The sequence below is a fragment of the Rissa tridactyla genome, chromosome 5 (assembly GCF_028500815.1).
Source record: "Rissa tridactyla isolate bRisTri1 chromosome 5, bRisTri1.patW.cur.20221130, whole genome shotgun sequence".
In the NCBI taxonomy this organism is placed as follows: Eukaryota; Metazoa; Chordata; class Aves; order Charadriiformes; family Laridae; genus Rissa; species Rissa tridactyla.
Window position 1 is genome coordinate 82,432,745 of NC_071470.1, and position 20,003 is coordinate 82,452,747.

The window sequence follows — 20,003 nt, forward strand, 5'->3', positions numbered from 1 at the left end:
CTAAACTGTTTGCCTCTTTTCTTTATGGGCGCTGCCAGAATAGAACACAAAACTGGCGTGTAGGGGGTGAGATACAGCCTGGGCTTCCACCCCGTGCCCTTTGGGCCAGCGGCAGTTTACAGGAACAGGGATGTCTCTTGGGTTCCAGTTGTGGTCATTACCAAAACGCTTACAAAAGGGACTACTGGGAACCATCCCTGAGTTGTTGTTTTTATTCTTGTGACACGGAATGACCTTTTGTAAGAGAATCAAGGCAATGGAAATAAGAAAAACTACTGGCATGATTGACTTGAAGTGTTTTGTGAGATAATCACATAACGCTGTAACCCTTTGGAGCAGGCAGCTTCAAACTGGAGCTGAATCGGCCGTTCTCATCACCTTGCTTAAGGAACAGCCTTTCAACAGGATATTATTGATTTTCACATTTTGTTTTTCATTTCTGTGGTGCAGCGTTTGTCTTCCCTGGTTTTAGGGAGTCAAGCCCAGGATAGGTGATCTCCATTATGTTGGAGAGGCAAGGGAATGCCTAATTACGCGACCTCCCTCCCTCCTTAGGGAAACTTTTTTTGCATGAATCAATGGCAGAAAAGGAATCAGAGCGCTGAAAAAGTATTTATACTCTCTCTAAAGTCATCCCCCTCTCCCAAAATTTCTATAAGATGTGAGTAAAACCAAAGCATTTGTTAACAGGTAACGAAGGGGGAGTGTCAAGCAGGCAAAGCCAACGGGAGGTGTACATGCACCAGGGCGGGATGCTGGTCTGGCTCGTACTGTATGCTGTCTAATCTTGGGGCTTGGGATTACTCCTGAATCGCGCTGCTTCCTGGAGGGCACGGCCATTATGAGGAGGCTTTACGTTGTCTTTGCTGTCAATTGACAGCTTGTCTGGGCTGCCATGGGTTAAACTGGCATAGCGTGTGCTCTGCAGTAGGCTGATGCAAGGCAGATGTTACACTGATGGGCACAAACGATCAATAAAAAGCTGCGGAAAATGGGAAGCTGGCGGTGAGGGCTGTGGACATCATCGTCTGCAGTGGGAACAAGTCTTCTCCGGACTGGTAGTGGCTGGGGGATGGTCAGCCATGTGTTCAGCACGGTTCTTTCGGCTGACCACAAACTGCTTCAAGAAACAGGTGTTTGAAGAGTTTGTCTGTAAGTCTGACCAGAATGAAACTTTAAATTATGTGGTGTGTCTCTGTTCTGTGACAGGGTGGCCATTACACTAAAAACCCAACATTTCCCAGTGTCATTTTCCTCCAGCATGAGCTAAGATGGATGGCACTGCTTTACACAGAAGACTTCTTACCAGGGACATCAGACCTTCTGATACCTTCCTCTTCTCCATCCCCTCTCTCCTTATGACAGGTTGAACTTTACCTGCTTGTGTGCCGAGAATTCATTCCCTGTTCTTTCTAGTAATTGTTCTATGTGCTACTTTTGTAAAATCACCTTTGCTTAAGAATTCCAGTGTCCTAGCATATTCATGGGTGTCTTGTCGGGCAGCACGTGGCTACAGAAGTGATACAAGTTTGTGCATAAGTGGTTATTTCAGGAGATTAGCAGTGCTGCAGCATTTGTCGTACTGCTGTTACTCATGCCCTTCGTTGGTTGTGAAGCCCTGGGAGTGAAATGTTACTGAAACACAGTTCCTCGGGCCGGCTTGGCTGCCCTACCAGAACGGTTTACTTGGACAATTCAAAAGAAATTGTCCACAGAAATTCAAACATGCTGTCACGCTTCAGCTTACAATAAATGCTAGGGAAAGAACAGCCACTCTGTGGTTGTAATAGTTACAGCATCTCTCCTGTGGCAGGGGCATTGGAACTAGATGATCTTTAAGGTCCCTTCCAACCCAAACCATTTGCATGACTGGGGGGAGATTTCCATGTCAGAGAGAGTACCGTCCGGTGTTTTCTGCGTTACTGAAGTCCTTGGATTGAGTGCTTCCAAGTGGAGGGCACTGCTCTGCCGCTCCATACAATATAAAGGGGAAACGGCACGTAAAAACATCCATGGCAAATACAATCCTGGTTGAAGATCTCTGAGTGCAGATTCCTAGAACCCAATAATTGCCCTTATCAGTGGAAAAATTATTGTGAGTGTGTGAGCATCCAGCAAGTGTTACCTATAGGTGTATGTCATCTGTCTGCCTATATAGAGAAGGAGGTTGCAGAAGTGTAAACTGGGAATTTCTACAACCGGAAAAACGCTAACAAAAATAAGGGTGGGTGTCACACAACAGTTCCCGTACCTGCTGCGTACAGGTATAGTTTAACTACATCTATCCTTCACGCAGAGACAATTCTCTAGAATTTGAAGGCAGAGCACGTGCATGCCTGGCGCTGGCCGTGCGGGATGAGAAAGGCGTTTTCCAGCTGTGTTTTCTTTGGAAGGTTTAAGGTAAGCACAAGCATTTAAATGGGCCTTGGATGCATAAGGGTCGCTGCCTCAGCGCTTCCAGGAATCTCTTGCAACACAAGAACCGCCAATTTCTCTATCAGTACCACAGGCTGTTAAAAGCTTGGTCTTTCACTGGATCTTATTTTTAGAATGGTTTATGGGTATTTGTTTATTCATTTCTTTTGCGGATTCGAGGTGGTTTTAATTGCATTTTGTTTGGCATGCATCGTTTCAAAATTAACCACCTTAAAATAGGAACAATCTTATGGAATGTGTCTATTATGCGAAATTGTCCCAAGCACTGCCTCTTTCCATTACTTTCTATTTTTCATAACATATTTTACAGCTGTAATTTTCATGTCTCACATTTTTTCTCTCCAGTTTCCTATGTCCCGTGGTTAAATCTTGACCGTAAATCTTACGCCGCTTTGTTAAAAATAATAGGTCTACTATATTTCTTCATTTAACAATCTGCTAGATTAATAGTGTCTTTAAAACAATTAAATACGGTTGTGTGGTTTAATATTCCCAGTTTTAATGCACCAGGAAGGAGAAACTATAGCCGTTTTCATTTATAGAGTGCTGGCATTTCACGTGCCGCCTGGCAATGCTTGTCTGACACCTTGGTACTGAAATCCCTTTCACACGCTGCCGTGGCAAACACGCGAGAAGGGTAATAGCAAAAAAAAAAAAAAAAAAGCTTCTTGCGCAGTTTTGGAAATCGAACGACAGAAGCGGTTGGATGGCAAACAAGGCAAAAAAATTTTAAATGTGGAATCTCAGCAAAAAAGGCTTTGGAGTGCGTGGACAGAGTTGCCATATGGTGGGGCTGGAGAGGAGGCAGCTGTTGGGATTGTAAGGGCGATATTGGCTCGCCTGGGTGATGGTGGGACAGAGTCTGGAGCCCCTGTGGTACTGTCCTTACCCGCTGTGGTGACAAATTGCCTGGAGAGGAGAAGGGACGCTGCAGCCGAGGACAGCTGTACAACTTAATGCCGCAAGCATGCAGCAAGGGATGGGGTGCTGTTTAAGAGCATAAAATTTGGTTCTTGCGTATCCAGGCTGTTGGGGTTGGATATGTTTTTTTGCAGTAGTGTGACTCCAGCCCTTACGGAAAGGTCTTTGTGTGCGGCCCCTGTATTGTGTGCGCTCACAATGCCTGCCACAATGGGGCTCCAGGCCATGAATGGGACCTCAGCCGCTGCCGAAATGCAAATAGTCATGAACTTTCAAAACGAGGGGCAGGCATTCTTTTCGGATGTATCCTGTGCGAAGAAACTGGTTCATATTGCCTTAGGTTTAACGATTGCATCGTAGGCCTCCTGCACCTCTAATTACTTGGAAAAAAAGTAAAATATTTCTACTTCTCATTAAGGTTGTCGGGCTGGAACCCTGGCCAGGCGGTGTACACAGGAACTCCGCTGGGTCTCCAGGCTCCTGCCCTCCGCCTGTGTTTAGGTGGAGAAAGGGGAACCTGAGGCCCCATCTATCAGTCGCTCAAGTTGACACCAAAGCCACGTGGACGCAGAGCTGGTATCTGGAAGCAAATAACAAACTGTGGTTTTAATGGTAAAGATTAAAAGAGAAAAATAAAAAGAAAAAAAAAAAGAAAAAATTAAAAACAGAAGAAGAAAAGGGAAAAAAAAAAACCCCAACCAACCAAGCATTGTATAAGGGATGTTCTTCAGTTTGTGGAGGTGTCAAAGACAGTAAATCAGTCTGTAACTACCTCATCTGGAGCGTCTTGTACGTTTTTTGAACCAGCCCGCATTGTGTTTTCTTAATGAAAGATGTCCCCCATGGCCCGCTGCTACTGCGGTTTCTAAGAAAATCGGCAACCATCTGCACGACGCTTGCAAAGGATTTTTGATTTTCTAAAATAGGTGTTCATGGTGGATATCTCTGCCAGCTTAAATACTGGCTTGTTTTACCCCTGGCTAATTTTGAGCTCTATGTCCGTTTTGGAAAGAACAGGAATTAGTGCTTTCCAAACTGGCCACTGTTAAGAAAGGTCATCAAATGCGGGCTGGCGAAGAACAGAGTAGATCAGAAACTCAGTAAATCGTAATGGTTCCTAAATAGCAGGAAATGTCACTGCAAAACTGAATATTAATTGGGTGTGCAGACACGATCACTGAAGACTGTGATTTATCTGGACTATGGACATGCAATTCCTAGATGTTATAGTTAAGTTTACTAGGGGCGTGCCTCAAAAAAAGGTTAACATTTGAAAGCTTGTATTAAGTAGCATTGCAAAAACTCCCGTTCAGTTAATTTCTCTTGGTTCCACAGAGGGACTGTTCTTCTTTGAAGTTTCTCCGTTTGAATTCTTGTTCCAGTTACAACTTCACTTTGAAATGGTTTTGCGTTGCAGGCACTTCTGCTGTGAGGGAAGCGAGATTTCACAGAGATGGCGTTCCAGAGCCTTTATCATCAGGTTAAAAACTTAAACCATTGAGTTTTCACTCCCGTAAGAATGATTCTTGCCATGCAAATCCTGCCGCAGTCTTCGCACTCCAGAATCTGGCCCCGTGCAGAACCTTTTAGACTTGAGTGCCTCTTGGCTTTGGGGCCAAACCTCAGGTTCATGAAGTACTTGTAGCTGTCAGTCTGGTGCATCGACAGAACCTGCAGAAAGCCCGGCTGATGTAGCGTTAGCAAGGATACTTTTAGAATCGCAAATACTTAGTAGATTTTTAATGGCTATGTATATGTGTACATGCATATGTAAATACATATATACGTGTGTATATATATCAGAATTGAAACACACACATGAAAATCTATGATTTTTTTGATAATAGTATGTCCAAACTTGGCTGTTAGGCATGAGAAATGTCTTTAATTGAACTTTTGTATGCTGCCTCGATTTACCTTTGTTACAGATATGGTACTTGGTCTTGTTTCTTGTTAGAAATAGCTGACGAGGCATCTAATTTCATCACTTTCTTTTTGCTCTTTTACAATTCTGTCAAACTTTGGTTCTTTGCTCTTGACAAAACAGAGTATCTGCCCTGGCCTCCAGCTCTGTCTTTGTTGTATCTCTGTTTCTTTGACTTTTAGAAACTTTTTTAGCCAATTTGGAAAAGTTCCACAACCTGGATACAACACTCAACTTTATTGAGAGAATGTTTTTAAGATCACAGCAACAGCATTACAAAAAGCCAGAGGCTGGGTTCCCTGCGCCCGTGGTGTGATGGCTTTCTGCACTTAGAGATCCCTTCCGAGTCCTCTTCCGCATCGCCTGGGCGATGGGGAGTCCTCGGAACTGCCTTTTCCGCAGCGTTCCTGTGGGATGCGGAGGGGATTGCTGGAACCAGCTCCTCCTCTGTATTCCCCCTTGCGGGGAGCCTGAGCGTGTGAAATTGTGGAGTGCAATCAAAAAGAGCCTGGCTTGCAACTTAGCTAGACAAAATGGAAGAAAATGCGATCAAGTAATGAATTACACCTAGAATTAACCTGCGTGAAGCACCGGAGATGGTGCCGGTCCATCATTTCACTGCAGAAAACGGATGGTTTGCAAAGCACTCGGGTATGTTGTGTTACGGGAAAACCCACAAGGAAATCAATGTCGTTGTTTTCAGGGTTTGAATAACGAGCAGTAGATAAGGTCTGAGGTCAGATAATGAGCATCCGTGAGGGAAATAAAACGTGGAGCAGCTGTACATTAAGTGAACGGTACACGTTTGTGCACTTTACGAGGGAAAATTCGCCCATGAGAAGTGGTGTATCCTAATGCTTAGGCTGGCATCCCGGTTTGGCACCCCGGAATTGACAGCTCTGACCCTGGGGCTTTGCAAACTTACTGTCCTTAACTTACCTTTTAACGTATGGTGATGTAGCTGGCAATTTACAGCCCCTCAGCCTTCCGGATTCCAGTCTCTTTAAACAGCATCTCTCGTGCAGCGTGCAGCTGCCGCAGTCACAGCGCACGGGGTGTGACGGGCTGCCTCCGGTATTTTATGGACAGAAATGATCTTACCCTTGCAATAACAGACGTGTATCCAGGCATTCCCGCTTCTGCAGAAAAATTCCTTTTATTTTTTTGCTTTGTGAGAGAACTTAACGCAGTTTGGGACCCGCGTTCCCTGAAACAGCAGAGGCTGGTGGGGTTTAAATATTCAAGATATCTCCCAAAAATCAAGGCTGGAGGTGTCTTCCTCCTCTTAAATGTTGCAATGGGGCAACTCGGGTTTAGTAGAACCAGTATTTTGGTTTTCGTGCAGATGTGATGGTTTCTGGCAGGCAGTTGAGCTTAAAAGTTTGTTATAGCGAGGCTTTCACACGTTTATTCTGAAAAACTTTGAGTAGCAACGAGCCACTTGTTTGTGGTAGATGGAGGCCGAGAGAAACGTGTTTTGGTTGGTTGTGACATAACAGAACAGTGTGATTTTAAATTGGGATCCAGATGTTCCCCGTAGTAATGGTCTCTCGTGACACTGGGGAATCCTGGCCCTGACCAAATTCACCCCTCTCTCTGAACACAGCTGAGGAGCGAGGATGTAGGAGTGCTTTATCTCTGCCTCCTAAAAAGTATTTGTAAAGCGTTTTGTTTACCCCTCGGGGATACCCCGGTGGTGTCTGTTACCAACTTTATATTGCGCGGCCTCAACTCAGTAAACGTCTCTGGGCAAAGAGAAGGGACCCAGAACATACAGAGTGTGGTTTTTAAGATTTTTGTCTGCAGAAGGCCCTATTTGAGGGGGTTTTGGTTCCTGTCCAGGCCAGGTGACACTGCCTGTTGTGAGCGGAGATTTGGGTGTGTGCTGGGGGGAAGAGCAGTCACTTTGTAACGGGCTCTGGTCCAGTTGGGTCTCGGTAGCTTTTGCTGCGCTGCCTGGGGATGATAAGGAACTTTGGAAATACGGAAACTTTGGGATGGTGTCGCAGGCTGGGGGGCTCTTCTCGGAGTCACCGGCATGGTGTGAAGCTGGTGTCCCTGCCACAGCAGGGTGAGGGGGGGGATCCTGCCCCTCTGCTCTGCTCGGGGGAGACCCCCCCACAGTGCTGCCTCCAGCTCTGGAGTCCCCAACATCATAAGGACACGGAGCTGTTGGAGCGGGGCCGGAGGAGGCCCTGGAGGTGCTGGGAGGGCTGCAGCCCCTCTCCTATGGGGACAGGCTGAGAGTTGGGGGAGTTCAGCCTGGAGAAGAAAAGGCTCCTGGGAGACCTTCCAGCCCCTTCCAGTCCCTAAAGGAGCTCCAGGAAAGCTGGGGAGGGACTCTGGAGCAGGGAGGGGAGCCATGGGACGAGGGGGAATGGCTTTAAACTGAAAGAGGGGAGATTGAGATGAGATCTCAGGAAGAAATTTTTCACTCTGAGTGTGGTGAGCCCCTGGCCCAGGTTGCCCAGAGAAGCTGTGGCTGCCCCATCCCTGGAGGGGTTCAAGGCCAGGCTGGATGGGGCTTGGAGCAACCTGGGCTGGTGGGAGGTGCAGGGGGCGGCACTGGGTGGGCTTTAAGGCCCCTTCCCACCCAAACCATCCTCTTGACGAGCCGGGGCGCCCACATTACGTGTCGATGGCCCCGTTGCACGACCCCCCCGCGTGTCCCTGAGGGGGTGCCGGTGCCCGTGTGCCCCCCAGACACGCCGGCGGCGGCCCGGCCCGTCCCTGACGTGGCCGTGCCGGGCCGTGCTGAGGGCGGGGCGGTGGCCGCCCCCGGGGCGCCTTTATCAGCGGCGCAGGTGGCGCTGCGCGGGGCGGGCAGCGCGCGGGCAGGGCGCAGGCAGCGCGCGGGCAGCAGCAGGAGGCGGCGCGGTGAGCGGCCGCCGCCCAGCCCCGCCCGCCCGGGGCGCCAGCGGGGAACGGCCCCGGGGGGAGCCGCCGCCGCCGCTCCGCCGCCGCAGGAGGAGGAGGAGGCAGGCGGGAGGAGCGGGGCCGCGGCTGGCAGCGTGCGGTGTGGCTGGGCGGCGGTCCCCGTGATGGTGCTCCTGCCCCTCTGGGTAGTGGCAGCCGCGCTCCTGGGGGTCCGTGCTGCGGCCGGCCGGCAGGTGAGTGGCGGCGGGACCCCCCCCCCCCCGCCCCGCGTCCCCTCCCGCCGCTCCTGTTCCGGGGAGCGCTCCCGGCCGCCCGCTTCTTCTCCCGAACGCGTTTCCCTCCCCCCCACCGCGGTGCGGCCAGCACCGGCCTCCCGGCAGCGGAGCCGCGGCATCCCCGCCCCCGGGCGCCATGGCCCCGGCCGGTCCGGTGCCGCTGCCCCCCGGGAGCGGCGGGCGGCCCTCGGCGCAGGGGGGGGGCGGGGAGCTGTCACCGCGCTCCTCCTCACCGCCCCGGGGGCGCCAGGGCCTGCCTTCGGGCGCCGAACTAACTTTTTGGCTCCGTGTCGCGATATATGGAACGGGTCATTCAGAATCCGCGTTTCTTAGCGGCTCTATTTACGTTAAACTTACTGCGGACTCTGCGTATTCAGTTCAGGAAAAAATGCCATCCCTGGAAACCAAAAGCGGAGATGTAAAAGACGGTGTGGTACCGACCGAGTAATTTTTCAGCTCTGCTGTCACATATCGCATAGTAATGATACTAACAACTTTGTGCTTGTGTTTCTTTTCTGTTCTGCAGGCTGGTAAAGAACAACGCGTCCAGATAGGTAAGTCTCTTTAACTGTTATTGCTGCTGTCGAAACAGAAATAAAAGAAATACGCTTAACAAAATAGTTTATTTTCTGTAAAGATGATCAGCATGCAGGCAAGCGTTCCCTTGTGTTGCCCCCACCCGGCTACCACCCAGCAGCGATTGTGGTTTGAGTGATGTGGCATGACTTGAATTCACATGCCCTCTCATTATGTGCTTTTGTGTCCTGACACCTCTGTGCTTCCCTCTTTAAATATAAAACAACAAAAAGTTAAAAACTGCAGCATGCTTAAAGTAACTCTCCCGATGTCCTAGCAAACCGGCTCCAGGTCAGATGCTTTGTCTTCATTTCTGAACCAAGGAGGAAATGCCTCCCCCACTTGGCCAGGGCGTTCGCGTCTTCATGCCATTTTCCTTCTGTATTGGAAGTGTTCAACCTTTTAGCTGGAAAAAATTTGTCTAATGCCGAGGCGTCTTCATATTCTGCCAATGGCACAGCGTGCTTGCTGCATGCCTAACGGCGGTTGCTCACTTTGAGTTATAAACCGATATTTTTAGGTAATGAACTGCTTGTCTGCTTGGTGTCTGGGAGGAATGAGGGCACCGCAGCGCAAGGTGCTTGGTCCTGCCCAGGGGTGTTTCATATTGAGTCAGGATCTCTGACTCTTTTCAAGGATGGGAAGCTTCATATAATTAGGGCGTTGGTGAGAGGGACAGGCTCCTTGGCTTTCTGAGGTGGAAGACGAGCCTTTTAACAGTTTGCTGTTGGGCACAAGTGTATGCACACGAGCATGCTCTGGGGCTTTGCTGTGAGAGGAGCGATAGCGCTGGGAATGGACCCCACGCCCTTCTGTTCCCAGTTGCCGTTAGACCTCCAGTTCTGAGGGTTTTTGGTTCAGGTTTTGAGCTGAAGGTTTTGTTCAGAAAAGAATTTCAAGTACTTCTCTAAATTCTGGAGGTCTTGTCTCAATTTCAGTTCTGGCGCTGCGTTCTTCTGGGCTTAGGTCGATTTCCACTGCGATCAGTGAATAATGGCAATGGAGACCGTTAGGTACATTGAAACCTAACTGGCAAACAGACTTTTTTTCCAGTGGTATGCTGAGCCTGTGTTTTATTTCTAGTCGTTTCCATGAGAAATGGATCGTATTTGAATTTCAGAAACCATAAGCTATATAGGAACGCGTCTTTTAAATTATACAGTACATCAGACAAAATTCCTTATTCTGGAAAATAACTTTTTTTTTTCCCCTTTCACTTTTTCCTTTCTTTCACGGCCCCAGCAGTGCTGTAGTCAGGAACGTTTGAGGAACCGCAGGAGAGGGGTGATACTGAGGGTGAATCCCACATGCCAGGTGGGTGTGGGACAGGCTCTGCCGGGCCCTGGTGGCACCAGGGGAGCTGTTGGGTCTGACGTGGTGTCACCCTCCTCTCCCTGGGCAGGGACAGATGAAGAGGACATCAGCTGGTGGGTCTTGCAGATCCACGCGTCCGTGGTCCCACGTGTCCCGTTGCGCCACTGTATTTTCAAAGCACAGATACCTCATTAACGCTTACGATCATTGGGATTTGTCCTACGCTTGATTTTTTTTTTAAGGTAATATTTGATCCTGTAAATTCCGATTCCAAAAGCATGGCTTACTCAGTTTAGAGTTTCAGTGATGACAGTAAAACCTGCGTTGGGATTGCCTCCAAATGGGCTGTCCTACTTTTTAAGTCCCTATGAAGTGTCACTGTGCATCGGTGTTGTGTGTTTTGATTTGGCCCAGGGCTGACTGCTGTCAGCAGCTACTCTTTTCTCATAGCCTGTAAAGTCACTTAGGACAAACGAAAGCATATAGGATTTTATTTTTTTTTAATATCAGTATTTTTTTTAGCGTCGGTATCTTTTAATATAGAGATAGGGAGTTACTCAAGCTTAATTAACAGTACTAATGCATAATGTACTGTAAATGCCTGGGAGCTGTCAGGAGGAAATTGTGTTTTCACTCGTGAAATAGTAAGGCTTAAGGTGCTGGGGGTGGTGCTGCATCTTACCGTCTCCTGCCCCCGCCTCCCCCATGGCAGAGCTGCATCACTGCTCAGTGCTCCTTCGGGAAGAGGACTCGGATGCCCGACCTGTGGAACGGCAGTGCCAGGCTGCCCGCAGCATCAGATACCATCACCCAGGTGGAAATACCACGAGGAACTCCTGGAGCTACCTGTATCCCTGGGACAAGTCGGCGGTGAAGTGGAGAGATGAGGACACTAGAGAAGGCTACCATGGGAGCCTCTCTGCTTGCCTTTAGCCATCCAGCGTCCAGCACTGGAGCGTATGGCATGGCCTCGTCCCTCTGCAGGTGCCAGCTGCTGGGGGAATTCCCAAGAAATGGACCCCCCTTTTCTGTCTTGTCTTTCTCTCTGGGTATTTCTGCCACCGAAAGGCAGCCAAATACAGAGTGAACCTTAGTTCTGGAGGGAGTCAGGTGGTGCGAAGAGAGGGGCCAAAAACTGCTTCTTCCTTTCTGGAAGCCACCAGCCAACGATGAAGGCAGAAAAGAGTGGGGATGGAAGACCTGCTGGGGTCCTCTTGTCACCGCACCACCTTTTCTTGTCATTAAGCAACACTTTGCTAAGTGACCGGAGCAGCTCTGCGCTCATCCCATTAGGGTTATCTGTGGGATGGAAGGGTAATCTCTCACAACGTGGGAACCCGTGACAGTCTTTTTATTGAAATGCTGCCCTCTTAATTCCTGCAGCAGCAGGTAATGATTTTTTTTTCCCCCCAGTATTTCTGCTGGGAAGCTGGACGTCTGCCATCCAGCAGCACATTCCCCGCAGAAGGTGCGGGCACAGCGATGCTCCGGAGGTGGAACAACAGGTCCAGCCCTTCTGCCGAGGTGGCTGAGCTTCCTGACCCGGCAAGCCATGATCAGATCTGCCTTCCGGGAGAGGTGAGGGAGCTCCAGAAGGTGACAGTCACCCTCCGGTCATCACACTGTGTCACTTGGGACAGTCTGGGACTCGCTGTACAGCCTGGTGGTGGGACAACGTGGACAGGGTCGTGTCAGCAGTTCCCACAGATTTGTTCCCTTGCACAGCATCATCTCTGCCAAAACAGTTGTGCTTTTGGTAGAATTTTAGTAGGTTTCGACCTTGCTATTCCTAATTGAAGCATTCGCTAGCAATACAGAGAGGCAGGTGGGGCTGCTGCATGTAGTCATTAATCTAGATCTCATTGCCACGGCTTGTAAAACGTTTGGGAAAAAATGATGCTGGCAGCGCTTTCCTTCGGTGGAGGTAATTTCACAGGTCGCGGTGATAGGTGAAGGAGCTCCTGGCGTCAGAAAATTAATTTGTTCACAGAAGTTGGTCCTATGGCTGCAACGCAGAGGGCTGGAAAAAGGAGAGTCCCATTATCAAACCGTATTTACATGCAGTGTGAGAAAAAACCCAGTCGGAGTCACAAACGCTAGATAAGGCTTAAATGCTTATTGAAAGAAGAAAAAAAAGTAATGTCTTCAAGCTTGGGTAACTTGGTTTAGATGTAGAAATATTTTCTCTGAACTTTCAGAAATTCCTGCCTTTCCACTGATTGCACTGATTTCAATTTAGACTTTTGAAATCTTTCTTAAGTGGGTGTGGTTTTTTTATGCATTTGGAATTCTGCTGCGGGCAACCACATGAGCAATTTCTGATTAGCGTATTTCACAAAATCTTATATCTAAAAAATAATACTTTTCCAAATGCAGATTATTTTTTTAAAAAAAAAAGAAAAGTTTAGGGCTTTTGAACCTCCATTGTCAACGGCTGTTTTACAGCGCAAGGACAACTAGAGTGAGCCAGTGGTGTTAATTCTTGGGTTTCATGTGTCTTTGAGGGAAAAAAAAGTAGGGACGGGCTTCTTCAGAGGCATTCTCTAGCTAATTATGTTTTGGCACACAATGAAAGAATGTGATGTTCTTTCTTAAGTGCTTCCTTTCAACCTAAACATTGTGCAACTGGAGCGGCGGTTTAAGGCCAGATGAAAAAACGAAGCCGATTTGAAGCTGAGTGCTTTTTCTGTTGCTCTGTGCCTCTTCTCCGCTCCTTACTGCAAGCTTTGAATTAGCAGAACAGAGCCGCTCTGAAACTTTACCCTCGGAAAGGGAACACCTACAGCTGGAATTGCATTTCGTCAGACGGTGCCGTCTATGGAAAAAGGGTAACACAAGTCAGTGGAGGAGTTTAGATGTCTTCAGTATTCAGTCATGTCACATTTAATTTTAATTGCCTTTGAACAAAAGGCATTTCCTCTTCTAGCTCAGCATTTGGAGACTCTGGAAAAGGCTTTTGCTGACTCAAAAACTTGACAGTTCTTATTTTCCACCCTTTGTTCCTACCTTCTTGTGGCTAGCTGGCTGCTCTTGTTATTAGCAAAAATAACTTTTTCTTTTTTTTTTTTTTTTTTGCCCCCGCAAGTAGCGGTCTGGGAATACGGCTGCAAGATGTGCAAAGCGATTTTTCAGTCGTGCGGCGAACACAGAATTCGATCACCAGACTGTGGTCTCTGGCATTGAACATCCAGCTTTTTTTTTTTTTTATTATTATTTAAAAAAAAAAGAAAAAGCCACGAAGAGTCTTGGCGCGGTAAAAAGAGGAATGTCAGGCTGGGAATGAGATCTCAGCGCAGGGAGCGTGAGCATCTCGGCTTTTACTGTGACCCAGTTGGGGCGTACAACCCAGCAGCTCTGGCTCCTGTTCGCGTGGTGTCTAATTAATAAAAAAAATGAGTTGAGAGTTTGAATTTGGTCTCTTCTCTAAGGAGAGACATTAGCAATTCTGACTCGGTATTCCCAGGGTTTTAGATGGGAATTATCCTAAGGATAATGTCCTAATTAGGGTACCAGTGTTACAACCTGGTCTGGTAGGTGTATGGCGAAAGGGCTTGTTGTCCGCCACTGAAAACCCGCTGGGACTGCTGGCTTTGGCTGAAAACAGGGGGTTTTCAGAACAACGGACTTGAAAATTATAGCGAACTTTTGGCTTGCCCAGGATAAAGTATTTGTGTATTATTTAAAGATATTTATAGTGCGAGAATTTAAACATCCACGTACGGCCTACTAGTACCATACCTTTTTTTTCTGTCAAATCCCTCAGTCACTCGCATAAAAGAAAACTGGAGGAAAAAATAGTTGTATGAAGCCATTAGGAGCATTTTCATACTAAAGTTATTTGAAGAATACGTGAGTCTCTTAAAATAAGCAGATGGCTCCGAGGGACAAGCTACTGAGCTTTTTCTCTATTAATTCTCAGTTCAAGCATGATTCACGCTGGGAGTAGGTAAAATTTAGCTCATTTAATTAAATATATTTATTTGAGGAATTCTCAGCTGTAGCATCTGAGCTACCCAATCCTGCAACTTTTTAAAATGAAAATTATCAGTAATATCACTCTCATATTGCTTTAGCCAGTTCTCTGAGGAAGAGAAGAGCAAGGGAATAATTATTTCTGTGCTAAGTGTCTTTTTAATTGTCATGGAGTTTGACACACAGGTAATAAGACTTTGGTCCAGTCCTTAGTAGCAGTTTGGCCCCGGAATATCTCTCCTCCGTCCTTTACAGGATGAAAATTGGACCCCGAGTATCCTGATTACCACCAGATTGCAGAGGTCTGTCAGAAAAGATAAACTCATTTGATGGGCTCGTTTTACACTGGTGTGAAATTACTTCAATGGGAAACGTGTGTGTGTGTCCTGGTGCAGGGCTGCGAGCGTGATAAGTGGTAACGGGAGATGTTTTTCTGAGCAAAAGAGTAGGTTCTCTTCCTTTTCTCATCAATGCCTAAGAGTGGCAGAGAGCGGAGAGGGAAATGATGGTTCTCTTAAGATAATAATGCTATTTTCAGGATATAGGTAAGGGACTACACAGAAGGAGGCTTTTTTGGGGGTGCGGGGGTATCGTGTTCACTTAGGCAAATTCAGAACCCAATTGGGAGGTTGCCAGTCAGGGAACAGTGCTGCTAATGAGACAGGAATCCTGCGCTGACGTGGTGGTAACCACCAAAAATGATAGGAAATGGGGCTTTCATTCCTGTTACCTTTTTTCTGCTGTGGCTTTGCCTCTGCTACCATTTGTCCAATGCCTCTGCCAAAGCAGGGAAGCCTTCAGAGAACTTCTGGGTCGCTCACAGCCCTGTCTGGTCACAGGGCCCGGGTACCCGGGATGCCCCATCCCTGGAGGGGTTCAAGGCCAGGTTGGGCAGGGCTCGGAGCGACCTGGTCTGGTGGGAGGTGTCCCTGCCCAGGGCAGGGGGTGGCACTGAGTGGGCTTTAAGGTCCCTTCCCACCCAAACCAGTCTGTGATGAGAGGTCTCATGGCAGTGACTGCTCCGGGGAAGTTCTCCTGGTCTTCAGGGCTCCTTGCCGTTGAGTGCCAGTGAGCATCACCTGAGGGTGTCTTTAGTGCTGTCAACAGAGTGCGGTTTGGCTAGTTTTAGAGCTTTGATGTATTGCAGTGAAGTGCAGGATTTTGGTACGAATTTGTTAAGTTCTTTGTTGTTTTTTTTTTTTTTAATAATTAGCTTCTCTGTTGCTTTTGAACTCCATTACTCAAGTTAGGCAAAGACGAAGGGCAACAGAAGGGTGCTGGGTAAGGGTGTTTCTTAGAGGAGACCTGGAGAGGCAAAAGTTACTGCTTATACCGCTGCTGACATGGATTCATCAGCAGTGATACCTATGGGATTCTTCTCCCTACTGCGGTTTTCAAAGGCTGCAGAAATACCTATGCAAATTGCAGCTATAACCAAGCCTGGCGCTTCATTTTCTAACTCTTAATGGAGGTCTTGTCACAGGAGCAAGCAGTTCTCTTTAAGGTGCGTGGAGGAGTTGCATGGTGTTTCAGACCAGGGTTTTCAGGAGAATTCAGAAGGCTTGCTGCCTCTTCTGTGGCTGCTAAGCAAACCCACACCCCGAGAAACTCCCAAGCGAAATGTAAATGAGTATTTCAGGGGTTTCTCTGTAAGTTCTATGAAAATAGAGTCGTGAAAGACCTGCTTCTTGAAAATTTTGGCATGTGGAGGGTGTTTTGCACGCACTTAATGTGTATCCAGGCATCTGTGGTGTGTGTTTATTTGGGGAGCGTAACTGGGTAGAGCTCCTGGTGCTCGACCACCATGGCTTTCCCTGAAGGTGACATGTCCTTCCCCCCGCATTGTCCCTGGTTTGTCATAGCTTGCTCAACGTGGCGATGTGTCAGACGCTTTTCTTCTTTCTTACGTGTCCTCTCATGCTCTGGGTAAGAGTTGTACAAAGCATTTTATGATAATTTATAGTATTAAGAGTGTTTGAGACCTTGCTGTAGGGTACCCAAATGAAGATGCTGGAGAGCACAGTGACACGTACCTCCCATGTGCCTACACTGCATTGCTGTGCTCATACCCAGACTAGCTAAGGAGCAGATAATTTAATGCCCATTGGTGTGTTAAGTGGCACCGTCCCCTGTCCTTTTCAAAACTACACAGGTTTTTATCATTCTTCATCAGAACTTGTCAGTGGAGTGATTCAGAGTAGCTCTAACCGGCATCCTAAACTGGCCGTATTGGAAGGGGAGATGTCTTCAGGCTCATTCCATGCTCTTGTTCTAACTTCAGTTTGGTTTTGGGTTTTTCTCTTATCAGAATTACGAAAGAGCAGACCGAGACCGTACGGGTTAGTGATTCCAATTAGTACCAATGCAGATGGAAGCTACGTCTCCAATATCCTCTCTGCAAGTCACCAAAGAAGATCAGCGCGGGAGGTGTCCCAGAGCCCCAAACAGCTGTATTTTAACGTCACTGCCTTTGGAAGGGAATTCCATCTCCGGCTGAAACCCAACACACGTCTGGTGGCTCCCGAGGCCGTAGTGGAGTGGTACGAAGACTCTGTGGAAACAGGAAAGGATGCCGGTAACACCAGTCAGACTGGAACTGCTGCCCAGAGGTTATGGAAAAGAGAGCCGCTGTGGACCAACTGCGCCTATGTGGGGGACATAACTGACATCCCTGGAGCTTCTGTGGCCATCAGCAATTGTGATGGTCTGGTAAGGCTTCTTTCATGGCATTAACATCTCGTACTTTACCACTTTATACATGTTTTTGTTGGTTTTAACTACACATTTCTTAATAATATCATTTAACGAACTTCGTTTCTTAAATCCTGTAGTAAATGCCTCAGTACGTATTGATGTCTATGCTCCTGCTGCTTTATTCTGGGATAATTTCTCCAAGTTTGAGCAAAGTCCTTAGCATCACTGGCGTGAGAGAAAGAAATCAAACCTGCGTTTTGTTGGCTTTCCTTTTTACTTTCATGAGGTGTTACAAATGGCAAGATTAAAAACAAAGTCGGTTTAAGTCACTTAAAAGACAACCTTTGGGTGAGTGAATGTAGAATTTGGCGTCCAAACCGTCACTGTGTACTTCTCAGGTAGCAAAATCGCGGGCTGCCCTGTAGTCCAAGAATAGCAACAGATTTAAGTTTTAAAGGGTTTATTTGTAAAATAAGCCTGGTTTTTGCTTTCTTACATGCTGCTTTGTTTCATCAGAAGGTATCATATGAGAAGTGAGTGGTTCCCATCTATAAACGGTTGGTTCTCAGGTCCTGATGCTGTGTTGGTTGAGAACACGTGCTATTTCATTGTGGCTTCAGCAGATGCAGCTGCTGGCTTGGTACACAAATCCCATATTGAAAGGCTGGGCATATATCGAGTCCACATACCATTCGTTAATTCAATCATGCGGTCAAGAAAGCTAACAATACTCACCTTGTGCTCTGTAAGTAGCAGGAGCAGTGGTGGAACATGACTGCAGCATCCGGGAAGATTAATGTGGTGGTTACTCCACCGCTATTCAGGAGAGGAATCATATGAACGAGTCTGCAACAAGTATCCCTTTTTGGAAATAGGTTTCCCTCTTCCTGTCACATGCCCCACGTTAACGATTTGATTGCATTTTGCGATAAGTACTGGCGAGCAAACCTCCCTGCCTCCACCACCGCATGAGAAAGTGCCTGAATGTCCCAAACTCCTGATTCCGAGCTTAGGGCTGCGTGCAACCAAACTCCTCGACTTTTCTTACCTAAAGAAAGGAAATACGGGTGGCATTTACACCCGAGGTTATCAGCTGCAGTCAGTTTGGTGTGTTTTCTTTGGTTTGGGGTTTTTTTCAGGAGAATCTGTTGGCCGTGTGCTGTGTTTACATCTGCCTGGATGGATACAGCTTCAGAAGTGGTTCTTGCAGTGAATGACGCCCTGGGGTTGAGAGCTGTGTTGTAGCAGTAATCCTGAACGAAGTTCTTGTGTTAAGTGAGACAGCACTTTAAGACAATCGATGGGATTAAATGGAATGAGATTAAGGAGTACAGCAGCTTTGGCGGGGATTGCCATGTGGCTGACAAGCTGCTCATGTTGTGTTTGCAGTTAACTGAAGAAGTAGTTGCTGTCTACACAAACCTCCACATTAAGAAGACAGTAGATACCAAGGGGGTCCTAGGTAAAGAGCTGGAGGTTTCCCAGTTGTGTGGGAAACTCTTCCCATACCATCCTGGAGAAGCCCTTCATGTGCTTCCCGTGGTTTTAGGGCCTGGACTAGGAGAACACATGCTTTTTGTTTGAGAAGGAGTGTGGGTAGATGCTCCTGAGTCATCATGGTCTTGGTTCATCTCAACCCAAGCTGTCTCCTGCAGTCTTTGAGGGGCCTCTTCAAGTCCTTGAGCCACCCACCATGTGGCCAGGTTGGAAACCAGCGTCGGGGCCAGGTGTGGTGTGAAGCCGTCATGACTCCGGTCCTTGCCTGGCCCGACCTCAGCTGCCACCCGAGCTGCAGGTGCCCAGCTGCCTGGGGACACCCTGGCAGAGCAGCTGGTGGCTGTGCTGCTCCCTCTCCGTCACAACAGCTCTCCTGTCAAAAACCATCTTTTTGAGCACTTCAGCTTGCTTACTTCAGCTAGCTGATGCAACAGTCTTTTGGAGCTCTAAGCGAGTGTGAAATAAATAAATAATCCTGAAGATTGATGGGATTTCAGATTTATTTCTTTTTTCCTCCCGCCAGCGCCAAGGTTAGCAGAAGCGAGTAGAAGTTAGCATTTCTGGCTTCTCTCTTGCTGTACTATGCATCTCTCAACCAAGCTAGAATATTTGATCCCCAGCGTATCCTAAAGATGTGAAGAGTGAGATAATACAGCTTAACAGAAACTGGAACAACGGTGAGAAATTCTAGGGCCGTGTGTCTACTGGGAAGATTTATTTTTGGCTTCAAAGGAATTCAGGCGCCCTCCGGTGTAGCTAGCTAGGCTCTTAGCTTTTGGGAGAAAGTAAAGGACGTCACTCTGGTAGCAGTTCACTCACTGTAGAGCTTACAAAGGAAGTTTGATATCAGAAGTAACAGAAAAAGAACACTTGGCTTGCCACAAGTTAGCAGAAGACCTCCCAAATTTCATTTTGTGCATAAAGAGATTTTTAATCACAACTCATGAGACACCTGCTGATAGTGGGGCAAAACTGAGTATTGTGCTAACGTGTGCTAACTTCACAGATACTGATGAATTTCGTATCGTTTGGTGTCTGCTCTCAGCACTAGATGTATGGTTATGAGGGACATAAGGGTGCTAAAATTCGATTGCCTGATTGTAAATATATGGACTAATTGGTATTTGCACTAGTAAAGCAAGATTTTTGCCCCCAGTCTCTTCCTGAATCTAAACTTACATTTAAAACCCAAAATATTTGTACACTTTTGTTTTGAAATAGTTTACATTTCTACTTTTGCAGTAAAAGTCGTCTGCATGCCATCAGTTTTGCAAATTCCTATCTTCGCATCTGCTTAATATCCCTTGAAAATAACCCCGGTTATTTAAAAAATCGCATGCATGTGCATGCAGTTGTCATAGCAAGAGGATGCTTAATTTGTCATGTAGAAACTGCCCGTTGTTTTTGTTAGCGGTGTTTCAGAAAGCTGGTGCTTCCTCTGGTATCTGTTGTGTATTTCTGCTGTTGTTTGGGTGAAAGTAGCAATATTTATCATCGCAATATTTATACAGTTTATC

At 47.3% G+C, this 20,003-nt stretch overlaps 1 protein-coding gene across 1 annotated transcript in view; it reads left to right on the forward strand.

Annotated features, from left to right (window-relative positions):
- The first annotated feature begins 8,210 nt into the window (after positions 1-8,210).
- Positions 8,211-20,003, forward strand: part of LOC128910089 (A disintegrin and metalloproteinase with thrombospondin motifs 3-like) — a 109,289-nt gene continuing 97,496 nt past the window's right edge. The window contains exons 1-3 of the mRNA XM_054202936.1: positions 8,211-8,391; positions 8,960-8,987; positions 16,604-17,004. Coding sequence (XP_054058911.1) covers positions 8,323-8,391; positions 8,960-8,987; positions 16,604-17,004 — 498 coding nt within the window. The 5' untranslated portion in view covers positions 8,211-8,322. The remainder of the gene's footprint in view (positions 8,392-8,959; positions 8,988-16,603; positions 17,005-20,003) is intronic.